We start from the raw sequence: 18,405 nt of genomic DNA on the forward strand, positions 1-18,405 counted from the left end.
CTGTAATCCCTGTAAGGTGCTATAACCAGTACACAATGTAACCTATACTAACCTGACCTAAATAAACTAATACTAGCAGGGTAAATTTTACGTGCTCGACAAGGCATTTCGAGGGAAAATGTCCGAATATTTTTTTCTTTACCTAATTATGAATTAACAGAATTTTTTATTTGTAGTGTATTTTTTTCAATTTACATATCCTTAATTTCTGCAGGGAGCAAAGCATTAGGGTTAACTTATTGTCCCTTGTCACGCAACCCTCTACGTAATATTATGTCCTTTAGTCGCTAAGAAATGGTTTCAGTCTTCATACTGTACATATGTACAAAGAACCTAATGTACCACTTTGCATAAAATAAAAATTATCATACTACAAATTCTTTAAGATTATCATTTTTTTACTTTTTTGAGAGAAGATAAAGTAGATTTCTTTTCCTGGATAGTTGCAACTATAACTAATTATATATTTTTGTGGCCATTATTAATGTTTTCATTTTTTTGTGTACAAATGTTTTTAAGTACAGTACAGAAACTGAAACCATTTTAATTCTACCAATTATTTGTGTCCAAAGTTCATTACTTTTTTTCTTCTTGTTTTTGATAATATTTTTTTGTTACATATTTTCCTTATTTTTTTATAAATGATTTTTGAATGAATATATTGTGTTTTTTTAGTTCTGTAGCTACTCTTTAAGAAGGGTACGTCTTTATGTCCGGAAACTTAAATAAAAAACATTGAGATTATGGTAAAACTGTATTTTAAAATATATGTTATTTTAGTTTAATATTTCAGTGATTTTAAATTAACATTTAAGGCGGTAAAGAAGTTTAATTAAGCTCGAAGTTAATAATACTTGTATAGTTGTTTAATGTCTTAAGTTGACAAAAGAATTACAGTCTAGGCTAGTCTTATAATATGCTGTTATGCTATAGTAATTATATGACTTTGGGATAAACTTAAGTTTAAACATTAATATGTCAATCTTACTAGGTCTATCTGAATTGTGTGTATGTATGTTTTTATATTACAGACAATATTTCAAACTAGCTAAGTTTTTTTCTGCTATATCAGCTTTGCTTCGATAATTTTAGGCATGAAGATACATAATCACAATTATCTAGAAATTATGATGTTGCTATCTATTGTTTTTCAATTATTATGTACAAGAAAAATCATCCAAAAAATTTGTAATAATCCTTCAAATTTTATTTTAATTTTTAACTTTAGTTTTACATTGGCATTTTAAGAATGCAAACCTACTAAACACAATTTGCAGAGTCTGAATAAATATGTAAAATTCATTTTTTGTTTGTGAGTTAACCCATTATAAGTACAATTGTGTATAGGTAAAAAAAACAAATAGATTTTTAGCTGATGCAATTCAATTTTTATCTATCCCTTAATTCTAGTCAAAAGAATCTTTTTGATTAAAACGCCTACGTATTTGGGTAAAGGAAAAACAGCAAAAATTCTTTATTTAATTAAAAGTAGGTTAATACATATATGTGGGTGTAACTATCTTTCAAATAGGTGTACATATCTACAGAATAGGTATACACGTCAATATATAAAATTAGATAGATATATCTAACCTTTTTATGTGATTCTGCTTATTGTGTTTGTGAGCTTTTCTTAATTGCATGTTTTCTTCAATTATATTAACTAGAATCACATGAAATACCTATTTTTAAAATAGGTTTGCTTGTAGGAGCGTGCCGAGAGATTTTCCATAGGGAGTGAAAGATGATTTTCATCAGCTAGGGACATTGAAATGTAGATTATTCTGGTACCCAAAGTATTTAAACAAAATTGATTTAACTTTGGGAACTGGTTGGTTTTTCAATCAACAATTAAATGTACTTAGAAGCTTACTTTTTTATCACCATTTATCGGCCATGGACCCTCAAATCTCATATTTATATCCTACATCCCTACTCCTGCAAGCCTCTGTATGCCTTGCCTATCTGTCTTATTAGCATAGTAAACCTAAATTTAGTGTGATTTTTCCTATTAATAATTGCATCCTTTTAAATATGTATTAAAATATACAAAGATAGGTTTATGCAAGATAAATTAAATTTCCTAAAATTCTAAATATAAAAGTTTTTTAGTCCTAATTATTGTGAGAAGATTAATTATTAATTAATTATTTATAAATAGGTTGGAATTATTTAAAAGATCTCGTAATCTCTGACATTTAAAAACCAGAAAAAAATATTATTTTTTATTTTCATGTATTACAATTTTTACTATTCAAGCAAGTAGTAGAATACGAAATTTCCCCAATAATACCCAAAGAGGTGTTTTTTATAACTTTTTTCAATTATCTGAACCCCTAATTTTTAAAAGAATATAGTTTGCTTGTTGGTATATCTTAGTACAGTATTAAGTTATTCTAATCTAATTTTTATTTTTAGTGAATTTTCTAAAGAAAGAGAAAAAGCAAAGAGTCGTGGAGATTTTCAGAAACAGAGAGAAAAGCAGCAAATAGACGACGACCTTAGGAAACATATTTATTCATTAGTGTCTTATGTAACCTACAATCTAATGTTTCAAATTTCAGTTTTAATATAACAATTTTCATTAAAAATTGGAACATTTGTTGATTTGACATAATAATTGTTAACCAATTTTAGGAAAATCTTCTAATTTTCTAATCAAAATCTACCAAAAAGCAAAAATACAACTTTTTGAAAAAATGTGTTTTTCAACAGAGGATATCTGGAATGGATAACACATGCAGAAGATTTAGATCCAGAAGAGGAACGATCTAGTGATACAAGTAAGTATTGATTGATAGATTGGTTGATAGACTGTTTCATAGATTGGTTGATAGATTAGTTAAAATGTTGATTGATTAATCATATTGGTTGATAGATTGGTTGATTGATAGATTTCTTGATTGGTAGCAATTAGATTGATTGCTAGATTGAAAAATTTATTGTTTTTTTATTTATTTATCAATTAAATGATTGATTAATCCATAAATTGTTTAATTGACAGATATTATGATTGATAATTTTCTTCTATGATAAATTGATTATTAATTCATGAATTGATTGAAAAGTGATTTAAGAGCTTGGTAGATAGATAGAGCTAATTATTTCTTTGCTGAAATTCATATATTCAAAGACTAACAACTAAGGTTACTTTTATTTTGTCTAAACTTTTATTTTTTATTACAGTAGGGGTAATCTTATTTATCATCATTTGAAATGTTTATTGTCTTATTTTTTAAGATCCCTAGCTAAAATTAATTGACACATTAAACCACTTAGTGTTATGACCGATTATTGACAAATTTTGACAAATTTCTTTTAATTTTCAGCCAAAGGTCAAGAAAGAGAGGAGGTAAAGAAGAGAACAGATTCTGAATCTGAACAGAACTCTTGTTTCCGATCTATTTGGAAAGCTTTAGAAAGGTAGGACTATTTTAACAATTGTGTAGGAATATAACATTAAAAACTGTTTAAATAAACATTTTAAAAATCAGCTTTCTTTGGTGCAATAAAAATATTTAAAAACTGGCTAAAGAAGTTTTATACAAGACTTTAATTTTAGTTCTATTTCGAAAGATATAAAAAGGTAAAAAATAATTGAATATAAGTAGAACAAGATAGACAAAGATCTAACAACATGTAATTAAGTATATCCTTGCAGGGAGGGTCTAGACATTAGGCTGTTTTTTTAATATGTCCCCAAAGATTTCATAACGTTTTCTTTATTAGATTTTGATTGGTTGGTTCATTAAGTGTCTAATGGTAATCATAATTTTTTTTATTAAATTTTAATTGGTTAAGTGTCTAATGGTAATCTACAGAAGGGTTAATTTTGTGTTTCAAAATTGGTGAGATACATGAATTTATCGGCCATTGTCTTATCCCTTACGATACCTGATATCTTTGTCTATCTAGTTCTAACTTTAATAATGTTTTAGTTGATCAGTTTTTAGAAAAAGAATAAGACTTAAACAAACCCTTTCTTATACATTTACTGAATTCTATCTTTTTAATTATTTTAAGCTTTCTCCCCAAGTTTCATAATATTTCTCTTTTTTTATCATTTGAAAGAGTTTTACAGATAGGACAATGTAATTTAAATCATTCTCTTATATCTATATTTTGTCTTGTGTAAAATAAGATAAAAATTTTGATCTTTTATTTCTCTTCATTTTATAGAAAATTAAATTTTGCTTATTTAACAACTTTTAGGAAGAAGATTGATTTATATTTCGTTTTCCTATCCCTATAATTTACCCTATAATAGTACTTTATATCATATCTTATATTTAGCGGATTTTAAATTATCTTCCATTTTCTTAACCCTGTTTTTACTTACACTTTTTAGCTTTATATTCTATTTGCTAAAGTAGCTGGATGTATTATTTCCTGCAAGATCTCATAAGTGTTTTAACCGATTATTTTACAGTTTTCAGTGCAGGTTTTAGGCTATTTGGATGGGTTTTTATCTTGAATAAAAGTTACATATATTGCCCACAAAAAAAATAATTTTCTTTTGTTGACGAAGCATAAAATAAATTTTGAAGATTCATAGGGACTCTTGAAGCAAGTAGAGTAGCCATTGGAATCATACATACCAATAATTTTACTCAAATAATTTAGGTGGAACCGAAAAATCCGGCGGAATTGTCGGCGGGCCGTCAAATCTCAGGCCATGTTTTGGTTCATCATCATCCTTGTTTTTCTAAACACATGTGTCCTAGCCACGGAACATTATAATCAGCCAGAGTGGTTAGATCAGTTTCAGGTATCAATAGATAGATAGATAGAAGGTTAGATGTATGTATATTTAGATGGTTAGATAGATAGATAGATGGCTAGATAGGTAGCTAGATAGTTATTCAGATAGCTAGATGGTTAGATAGATACATATATGGTTTAAAGATGGTTAGTTAGATAGATAGATAGATGGTTAACTAGATAAAGAAATTATAGTTAGAAAGATGCAAACTGGGTGCACTACCGATTGAGTTTAATTCTAGTATGTTTACTCTTTTGTTCATATATAAAACTTAAACTTAAAACAAAATTAAACAATTTTCTACCTATTTCAATTAGTAGACATATACAACAAATCCCCCCCACCAAACATAAAAATTACAGTTTTTATTTTTTTTTACAGTATACAATACATGTACAATGGAATCTAATATTTGAAATATATTTGAGGTTCAAATCAGTAATACAAGGATATTAAATTAAGAAAAAAACTTTTTATAGAATTTTTATTCGGTATTGACCCCATTTCACTAGGTCCTTTTTTTAAGTGATCGTCCTAACAACCCTAGGGTATGGTTCATTTGAATTGAACTTGTTACTCTAACAACATTTGATTTAAGGTTAAGTAGCATTTAACAGTAACTATTAGTGTCTTTATAGATAGCAGCTTTAACAACTCTGGATGAAGTGGTGTAGTATTTAAATAATGTATTGTAATGTGGATAATGCTCCAACCCCCCACAAATTTCAAGAGATAGTTTCAACTATATTGTCCTCTCCCTGTAATTCCTGGTTATCATATATTAGAATTGAACAGAGAGTACAGCAAATATATCTAATTTTAAACAAAATATAGGGATTAACCATTAACTAAATGGCAAAAAAATTTATTTTCCCCTGAAAATCACAATTTTTGGTTGGACTTTTTAGTAGGACAAAATGGTAATTGTTTGTGTCAAAAGTGGTAATGCCTTGACATATATATTATCCACATACTGTTAATTTATAATTGAATATAGTTTTATCATGTTGATATAAGCAACCTGTAAGTTTATTTATTCTCCATTGACCTATACCTGGAACCCTGAATCTAATAAACAAATATAATAAATATACAGCAGGCCTTTATATGTATATTTCAAATATTTTAAAATTTTGAAATATAGGTACTTTCTTAATATCTCATGTATTAAAGTAGCTATATGTATGTCTGTCTTATGTAGGTATAAAAGAAAAGTCCAAATTGAAGTATTAATTTTGTTAGCTGTCATGTGAAAGGCATAGAGTACTTTTTTACCGCTATTCACTTTTCGACGGTAAAAAATAGGTTCGAATATCGGTCAAATCTTGACTTGAATTGACTTGAAAGGTATTCTGTCTCGTAAGACACTACCGGCCATCTCTACACTTTCTTCTATGTCTTGCTAAATTTTTTATTGTAAACTCTTGACCACAGTGTTCACATGAGGCACTTTTTGGTCAAATCATAGCACATTTAAAATTTATCTTCTGCTTGTATGTCGTCAAATGCGCAGGAGTAATGCATTGGCCCAAAGTAGGAACTATTTATTACTATGTACAGTTAGTTGTTCAAAATAATTGTAAAGTTAGTGCCAAGAAGGTCATGGACATCCAGTATACAAATTATGTAAAAAATCTTTAAAAGTACAAAGGCAAATAACCACTAAAATAAGCTTGTAAAAGTGTAGTTGTATATTTTGTCTTCTTATAATACTCTTTGTTTTGAAAGTGAACCTTCTTAAAAATATTTACAAAGCTCTATTTAAAAGAATTAGAGTATGAAATTAGCCCATGAATCGACTTGGAACCTAATATTACAACCGTAGCAACTCTTAATGAATCTTTATTTTTCAGGAGATGACGAACCTGTTTTTTGTGATACTTTTTACATTGGAAATGTTTCTAAAGATGTACGCCCTTGGCTTTCAGGTATGTTTTATAGTTATTGTGCTACTTTAAAACTAGAGTATATATGATTATTTAATAGTAAGTCCGTCTAAAATAATGGTCTCCAAGCAGATTGTTTGTTTTTTTGTGTCAAATTTAGATTATTAAAGATTTTTTTTATGTATAAATAGTAGGGTTCCTCTTTTTAAACACGAAAATATAATAAGGCGTATTGGGGAGCATATTGTACCCCTAACTTTCAATAAAAAATTCTATGGGAAGAAGAGGGGAAATTATTGTGTCCGTCTATTCATAAATTGACGAATCTTGGCTGTTTTTCATAAAATTTTTAAATCTTTTGTTTAGCTATGGCATGAATGGAGAAAACTAATCTTATTATTTTTAATTTTTAGGGGTATTTTGTGTCCCTTTTCAATCGTTTTGACTTCTTTGTGGTTGTGAGCAGTATTGTTGAGTTGATACTCACTAATGAACAAGTTATGGAGCCTTTAGGTGAGTAGATAAATAGATAGATAGATGTAGTATTGTTGAGTTAATAATCACTAATGAACAAGTTATAGATCCTTTAGGTGAGTAGATAGATAGATAGATATACTATTCTTGAGTTAATACTTACTAATGAACAAGTTATGGAGCCTTTAGGTGAGTAGATAGATAGATATATATAGTATTCTTGAGTTGATACTTACTAATAATGAACAAGTTATGGAGTTTTTTGATGGAGCTTTCAGTGAGTAGATAGATAGATAGATATAGTATTGTTGTGCTAATACTTAGAATCATGGAAAGAAAACGAAATAGCGGGTTTCATTGTATTTTCAATGTAGCTTTTCATAGGTCTTTTTAGGTTAGGTTAGGTAAATGTTCATGATTGCTCTGTAGGATTAGGAAATTGCCCCCGCAGGGTTAGACCCCCGCATTTTAGTTGACAGTTAGATAGACAGTGAGAAATATAGTTGGATAGACAGATAGGTAACTTCAAAAAAAAGAGAAAGAAAGAGACAATTAGACAGTGTATAATATAGAATATAGTATAATAGACAGATAGAAAGATTTAAAGTTGGAATGACTAATAAATAGTCAGATGGGCAGTGAGATAGAAAAAAATATTTAGATGGAAAGTAGTTAGATAGAAAGATAGTTAGATAAAAAGTAGTTAGATAAACAGTTCCATAGAAAAATAGTAATATAGAAAGTGAGATAGACAGAATATTGGATAGACATATAGATATATCGACAGATAAATAGTCAGTTGGGCATACGGACAGATAGAAAGTATCATAGACTGATTTGCTGATATATAAACAAATAGACAACCAACGTTGAATTCTATGTATATTTAGGTCTTTCTGTGTTACGTTGTGTCCGCCTTCTAAGAGTGTTCAAAGTTACCCGGTAATGTAGAATTTTATTCTTGTTTTTCTTTTTCAGAATTTTAATTGATTTCAATCTTGTAGTGTTTGCTTCAAATTAAGATTAAAATATTATGTGAGTGTTGAAATTGCTAAATTGAAATCAATTAGAATTTTAAATAGTTTAAACTTATGTCTCCAATGGGTATATACTTTCTTACCTTTTATCAATTTTATATCTATATACTATACTAATATATACAAAATACTATATACTATAAATTGTAGCACTAATTTAGTAAAGACAAATTCACAAATAAGTGTTAGTGTTATCAACAAAGAAAATATTAAAAATTACTTTAACTGATAGAAAAGTTGGATTTAAATAGTTTTTTTTTTGAAGATGCCATAATCCCTAGATCCCAAAAATTATTGTGTTCCACAATTTTCAGAACAATTTTGGTGGTTGAAGTGTAATGTTAACTCCAAAAAATATCCAAAAATGTTTTCCTGTTACTTATATATTAGGTACCACCCCCCAACTTTTTTTTGAAGCGAAGTTACTAATATTTGTAAAAAAAGTAATATTTTCTGTAACCATAATATTGACATATAATAGATAAATAATAAATATATTTACTTTGGATAGAATATCCCATTAAGTCTTCCTAAGGGATATTGCAACTCAACATTTTGCCTCCAAATTATTATAAGGTGTATACAATATATATATTTAGACTTCAATAGAATGTGTTCGAGTAAAAAAAGTAGAATTTAACAAATGAAGATAACATTTGATTTTTCCTTATGAAAATTAAATACCATCTTTCATCTTATGCTAAATAGTTTCTTCAATATCAACCTATGTTTATACATTACAGACAATATTACATATTAGTATTATACAAAAATTTGTATAATAGTATATTGGGCAAAAAATATTAGTATTCAATTGTTTAAAATTTGGAATTAAATATAGAAATTTTATATTATTTAAAAGTTTAAATCATCACGTTTTACTAATTAGTTTTTTTATTAGCACTACTACTTATAAGTCTTCTTTAATATGCTCTAAAAAAATTTTAACTTAATTTGAAACATGAGATGTCATACTCAGATTTTGTTTTAAATTGCTAACACTTGCAACATAAGTCTTTGCATTTATTCATATTTTTCACCAATTCTGTAACAATTGACTAAAACTTTTTTTATTTATAAATGAATGAATATGACTATAATCTACTTTGCTGCTCTGGACTTACTTTATTTTACTCCTTTTAGCTTTTATTTTATTTCTTAGAGTGAACATTTTTTCCTTCATTGGAGACAATTTTTGGGAAGGTGTGGGTTTATTGAATGCAAAATAATTTTTATTTAGCACCATAAAGGTAGATTCAAGTAACTTTTTCAAGCCTAATCCACTAAGTTTATTTAAACATAAAATAAGTCTTCTTAAATATTTACTTTAAAATATGAAAAAAAATCTATGAAATATGATTATTTTCACACTATAAAAAAGTTTGATTTTTAAAGTCTTTTTTTATATTTACTATAGAGAACCAGCACTTAAGCTATTTTAATAAAAAAAATTTTTTTTGATGTTTTAGTTTTGATGATTATCAGATTTACAAAATGTATTGGGGATTAATTAGCTAGAAATGATTTTGTTGTATTTTCTGAAGGCTCCACTCAATTTATCAATATTAGCGTCAATTACACACATACAAACAAAATTACAGACAGACACACACACACACAAACATAAACCTATAATGAACTAAATAAAACACTTATACAGAAATGCTTTCAAACTTGCAGATAGACATAATAACAGACATATAAAGGTATACAGATAAATACACAGATACACATAATGACAGACATAGCAATATACTCAAATATGAACTTACAGATAGACTTCATAATTAGATAGACATACTAACAATCACATAGATAGATATACAGATAAACAAACTAACAGACATTTAGATAAACTGCAGTGTAATACTAACAAAGATGGATAATGACATACAGACACACTTAAAGTTAGATCATGATTATGAAATATCATCTATGAAACTGAAATTTTATTTTGATTAAATATTAGGTTTATATGCCTTACACCTTTCTTAAAATAAATATGTAATAAAGTTTTATATACTGGTTATTTTTGGGATAATATTTAGAGAGTTCTAATATTTTTTTGTATTTCAGTATGAATAAACATTTAATGTATAGTTTACACAAAATCTCCTGTATATGATTGATCTTAAATATAAATAAAAGACAATACGTTATCTCCTATCTATACCAGTGCTATGCCCCATTGATCAATGGTTGTTCTTGCTAACTTACAAAAAAAATCTTATAGCAAATAGCAAATCATTCAGTGAGGTTTCTTGAAGTCCAAATGATCAGAATTATTGACTGACATCATTCAAAATGATATGTAAATGAATTAAAGAAAATTTAAATAAATTTATTGGCAGAAAAGATTGTTTCAGGTTTAATTTTCCCATTAACTAAAAATTTTAGTCAAATTAATATGTACTATTGTCTGTATTGCATAAACATGCTCATTGATCAATCGTTGAAAAAAAGATCTAAAGAAAAGTATACTTTTTATAAATATATATTTATATCTCATTATTATTTTATGGTATATGATACAGTTTTTAATAAATACAAAGTATTTTTTAATATATTTAAGTTTAAAGAGAAATTATATCAGAGATATTATGAAATATATTCAAATATTTAATTATTTCTATACAAATTGTACAAAATTATAACTTTAATTTATGGTCAGGCATTGGTCATCGATGGGGAACCTAGTAAAATCTCTGGTGAACAGTATTGCGAGCATCAGTGCTCTCCTTGTCCTCCTCATGCTTTTCATCTTCATCTCTGCCCTGCTGGGCATGCAGATTTTTGGCGGGAAATTTAAGCGTGACGAGACGCGGAGCACTTTTGATTCGTTTCTTGACTCCTTTTTGACCGTCTTCCAGGTTAGCAGCAGTAATGCGGTGTTGGGTTGATTTGTTAGAATTGCCCTATGTGACTCATGATGCATTGACTTCACTTGCTTTATATATACTATGCGGTGGTGGTTTGCTTTGGTTTTTGCAATATAAAAGGAACTTTTGGCCTGGAATAATTTGTCTGTGTATGTTACAACGGACAAATACTGATTAATAATATTTTGTCACTTTCATTTCATGGGATAAGAAATATAGTTCTTAAACCCAGAATAAAATGCCTATTTATGCTTTAAAATGGGGGATATTTGCCAAAAACTTCACAAATGCTTTCAATTTTTTTGGGGAAATAAAAATTTTTGCACTTGCTTTATGTATATATTTTTGCTGTTGATGATTTCAATAATACTTTTTGAAGTTGGTGATGGTGTTTTAAATATTAACATGCTTAACAATTTCATTTAGGCACAGCATTGTGTGTTTCAACAGCTTTTTCTGAGACCATTTTTTTTCTTCTATATCTATCTATCTATCTGTACTAATAAAGGACAACTTTGTTCAATTTTTTTAAAAGCTAACTAATAATTGTAAATTGGAATTGATTTTAATTAATTTAAATCATGTTATGTTTGTTTAGCAAAACAAAAAAAATGTCAGATTTATGCTATACATGCAAACACAATACCTGATTTAAATTGATTAAAAATAATTTATATATAATTTACTGTCCTACTAACAATAATGTGTATTAATCAAAATTGTTTGTTTCTAGCTTACAACGCTTTCTTCACCATTATTAAATCTAATATGCAACAGACTATTTTTAAATTTAACTTTAACCACCTTTTTCTTTACAACTGGTGTTAGTTTGTTGTTGCCGTACTTGTTTCTTAATCTAAAATCCACCAAATTTTTGTTTTGAAATATTTTTTTAAATGAAAATAGTCTGCTTATTATTAGATCTATGCCGTACGCCGTGTCTATCTGTTGTATGATGTATATTTATTTTATTCTATACCTTACAAATACTAATTTTTATCTAACCGTTTCACAGCTTTTTAGTTACAAATAGGCAAACATGATGTAATTAGACGATGCCATAAGCACTAATGACTCCTTATTTGGCCTTTCTTTAGCTAAATGACTATGAAACGAGGATATAGGTATATGTATATTATTGTTTCTGGGTAAATACACATGTTCTATAAGATTAATATTAATATTGACATGTCTATTGTCTATCTATATTAGTAATAGAATACACATATTAGAAATATTGGGATATTAAGTCAAAAATGCAAAAGATATTTTTTCGACAGCTTTATAGTTTGCAAGTGGCTAAACGGTAGAACGTCATAATAAAAAACACAAGACGACCTTTTATAATCATAGCTCAATAATTCCATGAAAACGTATTTTTTTTATAGAAATTTTGCGATTTTACTGGGGCTTCGGGTTTCTTATCCCATATAAAGTACTGCCGTGTAGCCGCAAGCGGCTATAAAGCTGTCAAAAGTCGTATTTGCTTATGTTCGACTTAATCCGCATAATGTTTATACTCTTAATAATTATATTTACTTTGTACACTCTTCACAAAATATGTAATATCATTATTATACCAATTGTACAAGCTAGACATGTGAAAAGTAGTGCAGTTTCTTATTAACTAGAGCGTGTCCGTTTGTTCGACCGTCTGTTACTTTCAAATGATTAAGAAATAATAAAAAATTTTAAAAAGTCATATTGATATTTGTGCGCTATATAGGGACAAACTGTTTTTATCTGCGTATATTACGTTTTAAGTATTATTTAAGACAGTTTGACTTAATACTAGCTTTTGATAGTTGTTGACATTATTTACTGGCAGCAGTGAAACTTATTTTATATTTTGGTGGCAGGTATTGGAGATCTCTACAGAACCTGCTTGGGTCCCTTATCAATTCAATTGAAGCCATAGGCGAGCAGTTTTAGTGCAATCCGTTCGTTTAATAGGAAAAAAAAGTTTTAAATCATTTTCAGTCCAAGAATCTTTTTTAATTTTTTTAGTAGCGAAGCTACTCTATAATTCCAAATATCCGTCCGTCTGTCTGTAATTTTCTCGGCTCCTAGGTAGAAGGCTTTTTGACAACATTTCCATCATTAAGGAGCACAATTAACTAAAAAACATAAATGGCGGTCGGACTGCTTTTTAGCAGGTTTTAGGCTATTTTTATATTTTATAAATTTTCCCCATATCTTTGGTGTTTATGGTCCTATTTTTAAAATTTTTTTCAGTTAAAGATATCAAAATTAAATTTCCCGTCGTTTGAAGAAAACAACGATAACGGTCAGACTGCCTTTTTACAGGTTTTTGGCTATTTTTATATATTTCAGATTTTCCCCCATATCTTTGGTGTTTATGGTCCGATTTTCAAAAATTTTTTCAGTTAAATATATTAAAATTAAATTTCTGGCGTTTAAAGAAAAGAAACAATTGCGGTCAGACTGCCTTTCAGCAGGTTTTTGGTTATTTTTATATGTTTGACCTATTTCCCCATATCTTTGGTATTTTTGGTCCAATTTTAAAACTTTTTTGCATTAACAGTTTCAAAATATTTTTCCCATTGTTATGTGCATCTAGTATGTAATTTACTTTAACCGTCTTTATTATACAAAATAAAACAAGATTTCGTGTTTATTTTCTCCAATGAATATATTCTTGATTTTAATAAATACACTTTAAATCTACTTGTAAATATTCCCATCAACAATTTTTTGTGCTCCGCTACTAATGGATGTTGTCATCCTAGTTTTGCAATATATGTATATTTTTTACAAATAGAAATACCCTGATACAAAAAATCCCCTGAAATGAAATTTTATTTTCGAAGTTCACTTTCTTATCCCACTATAATCATTCTGGAAGGGAGGGTACATTGGACTGCAAATTTGGCTGGTACACAATAATTTATAAATACGATTTGCTTTGTTGGCAAATAAACATTGGGGACTTTTCTTGAATTTTTTGCAATTCTTCAATCATCTATCTATGATTTTAATCTTCAGAGGGGGTAACTTTTTTTTTTGTAAAAATTAAATTTTACTGGCGAAAAGTTGATGAATAAATATTTATAATATTGATTAATCAACTTGGCCCTTGAAGGCCAATTATTAAGAAAAGTGTATATTATTACAAAATCACAAAGGCCCCCCCCCCCCTTTTTTTTTGATATTGTGCCTTTTTGGGATTTTTAAAACTATGTGTGTGTATTATATGCGTCAGTGAAGGGACACCATAGCTTTGTCATAAATTGTAGGTAGGAAACAACTTTTGACATTTATTACATCTAATATTTCAACCTTAATAAAAGGGCAGAAAAATAGCAGGAGATAGGACATACAAATACAACATGAATGATTTTGTCCATTGGTAGCATAATATATCAAAATGAATAACAAATGGTAAAATCTATAAATACAACAATAATGAATTAGTAATAAAACAGGACAGACAAATATTTGCAATGTAAATAAAAAAACTCTTAAAAGTAACAAGGAAACATATTTGATTATTTGATGGCAAGTAACATAACAACTGAAGGAAAAATTACCTCCCCCTTTTTTTAAAAAACCATCAAGAAATTTCACTTTAGAAACAACAAATAATGTTTGAGGAGAATTATTCTTACTTCAGGTGCAATATTCCTGTCCTAGCTTCATTCTCTGTACAGACAGATATAAAAAGATATGCCATTTTTTCGCTTGCTGTGATTTCTTTAAAATTTTTTATAATCTTATAAAAAGGGATTATAGCAAAAAATGTCACAGAGGAATAGAGTAAGAGTAAATTGGAGGATTTGGGAGATTTTTTTGTAATAATTTACAATTATAATAATTTGATGATATTATATTATTAGCGGAAGTGATGTTACTTTAAATAGGAAAGGTGTAAAACTTTTAATATAAACAAAAATTTCTCATATAAAGTAGCAATTGTAAATTAGGAAATCAGCTTCAAAATAATGCAAGTTGACTATAGTTGAATGGTAAAACCTACTGTTATGTTGGACATTTTTAGAATTTTTACATGAAAATAGGCAAATCAAGTTTGGTTTTTCAAATAAAATGCAATTAATAAATAAAGAAAAAGTCCTAATATTTTTTTTTTAATAATTTCTATATTTTATTTGACTACCTATCCTGTTTTATTAGAACGTTTAATTTTACTCTCAGGAGTTTTTGCCTCTTATATTTATTTATATACATTCTTGAACATTTGATACATACTATATTCATTCATTTAAGAAAAGGGTAATTAAATAATTTAACTCTTGAGGATGACCCTCTGGCATCTAAGGGTTATGTATTTGAAGGGTAGGGAAGATAGAAAATAGCATAAAACCATATGAAATCTTAAGTCTATAAATCAGATAGCCTAAAACCTCTAAACATGGGTGAAGCTTTCCTAAAATTGAGAACTCAATCGGTTCAAAAGCTATTGAATTCTTATGCTACAGACTAAATAACATTACTACTTTATATAATAGAATTAAAATAAAAATTTTACATTTGTCAATTTACGGATTGCACGAAAACTGACCGCCACAACCTTGATAGTTTCCCTCTTGGTCCTACTTTTTCTTTTCTTGGGCATTTTCGCCCTCCTTGGGACCCAAGTTTTCGGTGGAAAATTCAAGGCACAGTTGTATTGAAGTGGAAATTTGATTTTTAATCTAAAAAATCTGTCTATAATGCTAACCCTTTTTTGTTAAAAAAAAACTCTTTTACCGCTATAGAACAGTGAAAAATGTATCCGCAAAAATGTATTTCAAATTTTAACTACCTCCAGGTAATAAAATTACTTTTTAAGGGAATGTGCATTTAAAGAAAGTCTTTTTGCATTAACTTCAAAAGAAAAAATGCGTCTTTTTAAGATTTTTTAATTATTTAACACTTTCAAAAATCAAAAATAATTGCTTAACTTTAAATGAAAATAAAAAATCTTTCCTGCTATTGGTCTTTCAATATTTTTTTAACGAATTTTTGAGAGAAAAAATCTATTTTCCACTTCAATACTTTGCTGGTGCAGGAACGCAAGTCTGCGCAGTTTGGATACTCCAAGCCACGCGCAAATTTCGACTCTTTTGTCGAGAGCTTTTTTGCCGTCTTTCAGGTTAGAACATGCCAAATAAAAGTGGTTTTTATTATATTTTACAAAAATATAAGAATAACCATAAAGAATGTAGTTTAGAATTCCAGACCCTCTTGTTGTTAACTAGAATTTCCTAGTTTGTTGTTGTAAACCTGTTGCGTACCTTTGGTTATACTTTATTCTTGTTTTATTTATTCATTTCTTTTAATACAGCGTAGCTACTCTTCAACTTTTTATGTCAGTTTGTCCATCTGTATTTTATTTTATAAAATAAAGAGTAAATTTTCTATTTTTATGCTCCATTCGTCATAATTTCATGTTTACTTTCCCCTTACTCCTATTGCATCTCCTTTTTTGGCAGTAAACAGCAACATGTATTTCAGGAAAATGATTACTTTGCTACTATTGGACATACTCGTCCTTGTTTTTATTTAAGTATTTAGAATTCATTTATTATTATCTATCATTTAGATTTTTGTATTTTGTTTCTTAAATTGAATGTTGTTTATTATTTTTGTTTACTTATAAAGTATTTTTTATTATCTCCATTTAATGATAAAGTATTTTTTCGTTCTTTTTACTCTTATACCCTTTAGATATAGTACCCCCATATTATAACAATTTAGATTCTATCCATAAGTAGCGAAACTCAAAATGAAATCAAGTAAATGTCAGACACTTCATCAGTGTAGAAACAAGGGGAATGCCTTGACATTATACACAATTAGTGTTTACTGTCCAAATTCGTGAAATTAGATTTATACTATAAATGCTATTGATTGATTTATTTAAGTTATTTTGTAGCTTTAAAAAACTTATATCTAACATATATAAAATATATATTTATTAAAAGCGAAGCTTTTTATATACTTATATTTCTTCTATTAACCTGTAGCTTAGCGCATGTTCTTTCTAACTAATGCATGTTTGTTTTCAAATATAAAGTAAAAGATTTTTGAATTGTAATATTTTTTAACAGTAAAAAAATTACATTATAATCAATCTACGATCCTACTCTCGCACAAGCCCCCCCCCCCCCCCCCAACGCATTCCCCCAATATAACTATAGATATGATCAAATATATCTACCAACTGCCAAAGAGAGAATATGAATTAGGGGAAATATTATTGAATAATATAAAGTAAAAAAATTATCAAACGCCATGTTTAAGTCTAACCTACACAAATTTTGAATGTCCTTCATTTCAAGTTAGGAACTATTTACCCTCTTCCTCTTGTTCAAACTAATTTTTAACCGCAGTGTTGGGTCTAAAGAAATCTACAGGCTCGTAACTTTCCTTTTAACGTCATTTTCATATTTCATATCAAACTAAATTAAAAACAAAATCTTTTACTTTTTTAATATATCAAATAACGTACTAGTTATTATAATATTTAACACAGATATTTTTCTTTTGAATTAATATTTTCTTTTTCTCGTTAATAAAAGAAAAGAAAAAAATTAAGATGCTCTTAAATATTCATTTTTTATTCTATTGTTTTTTATTTTTCATTGATTTAACAATCCATTGTTATTTGAATGATAATTGAAAATCTTTTAATTTACACTATAGTTCTCTTTTTAAATTTCTTTCATATTCAATCAAAAGGATTATTCAATCAATTATTTCAATTTTTTGTTATTTTAATTCTTTTTTTATGATCCTACAATTTTTAAATACTAAAGTTCTTACTACCACATATTTTAGCTATGATTCTTAACGTAAAAATAATCTTTTTGATTGGATATATGTCGAGAGGATGGAAACATTGGACTGTAAATTTTACTCTTACTCAAAGGTTTATAACCACGCTATCTTATTCGTAGGCTCTAAGACTTTGGGCACTTTTAAAAAAATGTATTGATTTGTTTCAAGCTAAAAGTGTCAAACATTTTAACCAATAATTTAATCTTCAAGAAAGGTAATTTTGATTATCTTTATTGGGGATGTATATCAACTTTTCGTCCAATGTCTGATCCCTGTAGATATCTACATTAAATAAACATTCAATGAATAATATGGAGGGAGTTGACAATGGCAATTAAATTAAGTTTTCCCCAAATAATTAATTGCACATAACGGAATATTTAACGGATTAGTTTATCGGCCATTATCCAGTTCCTCTATTTTTGTTAAATTTCAAACTTATACTCAGATGCTTAGCCGTTCTTTTAAATTTAGATCTTAACTGGCGAAGATTGGAACGTGGTGATGTACGACGGTATACAAGCTTATGGTGGTGTAAAGGTTAGTAACTTTATTTCAGTAGAGAA

At 27.8% G+C, this 18,405-nt stretch overlaps 1 protein-coding gene across 1 annotated transcript in view; it reads left to right on the forward strand.

Moving 5' to 3' along the window:
* The window catches only part of LOC145306390 (muscle calcium channel subunit alpha-1-like), a 226,126-nt gene that overhangs the window by 157,156 nt on the left and 50,565 nt on the right, over positions 1-18,405 (forward strand). Inside the window, exons 11-21 of the mRNA XM_080148481.1 lie at positions 2,419-2,503; positions 2,714-2,783; positions 3,330-3,423; positions 4,624-4,768; positions 6,616-6,690; positions 7,062-7,161; positions 8,013-8,064; positions 12,898-12,956; positions 15,596-15,675; positions 16,068-16,151; positions 18,314-18,379. Coding sequence (XP_080004607.1) covers positions 2,419-2,503; positions 2,714-2,783; positions 3,330-3,423; positions 4,624-4,768; positions 6,616-6,690; positions 7,062-7,161; positions 8,013-8,064; positions 12,898-12,956; positions 15,596-15,675; positions 16,068-16,151; positions 18,314-18,379 — 910 coding nt within the window. The remainder of the gene's footprint in view (positions 1-2,418; positions 2,504-2,713; positions 2,784-3,329; positions 3,424-4,623; positions 4,769-6,615; positions 6,691-7,061; positions 7,162-8,012; positions 8,065-12,897; positions 12,957-15,595; positions 15,676-16,067; positions 16,152-18,313; positions 18,380-18,405) is intronic.

Source organism: Acartia tonsa, chromosome 14 (genome assembly GCF_053477335.1).
Source record: "Acartia tonsa isolate MP-2025a chromosome 14, ASM5347733v1, whole genome shotgun sequence".
Classification (NCBI taxonomy): Eukaryota; Metazoa; Arthropoda; class Copepoda; order Calanoida; family Acartiidae; genus Acartia; species Acartia tonsa.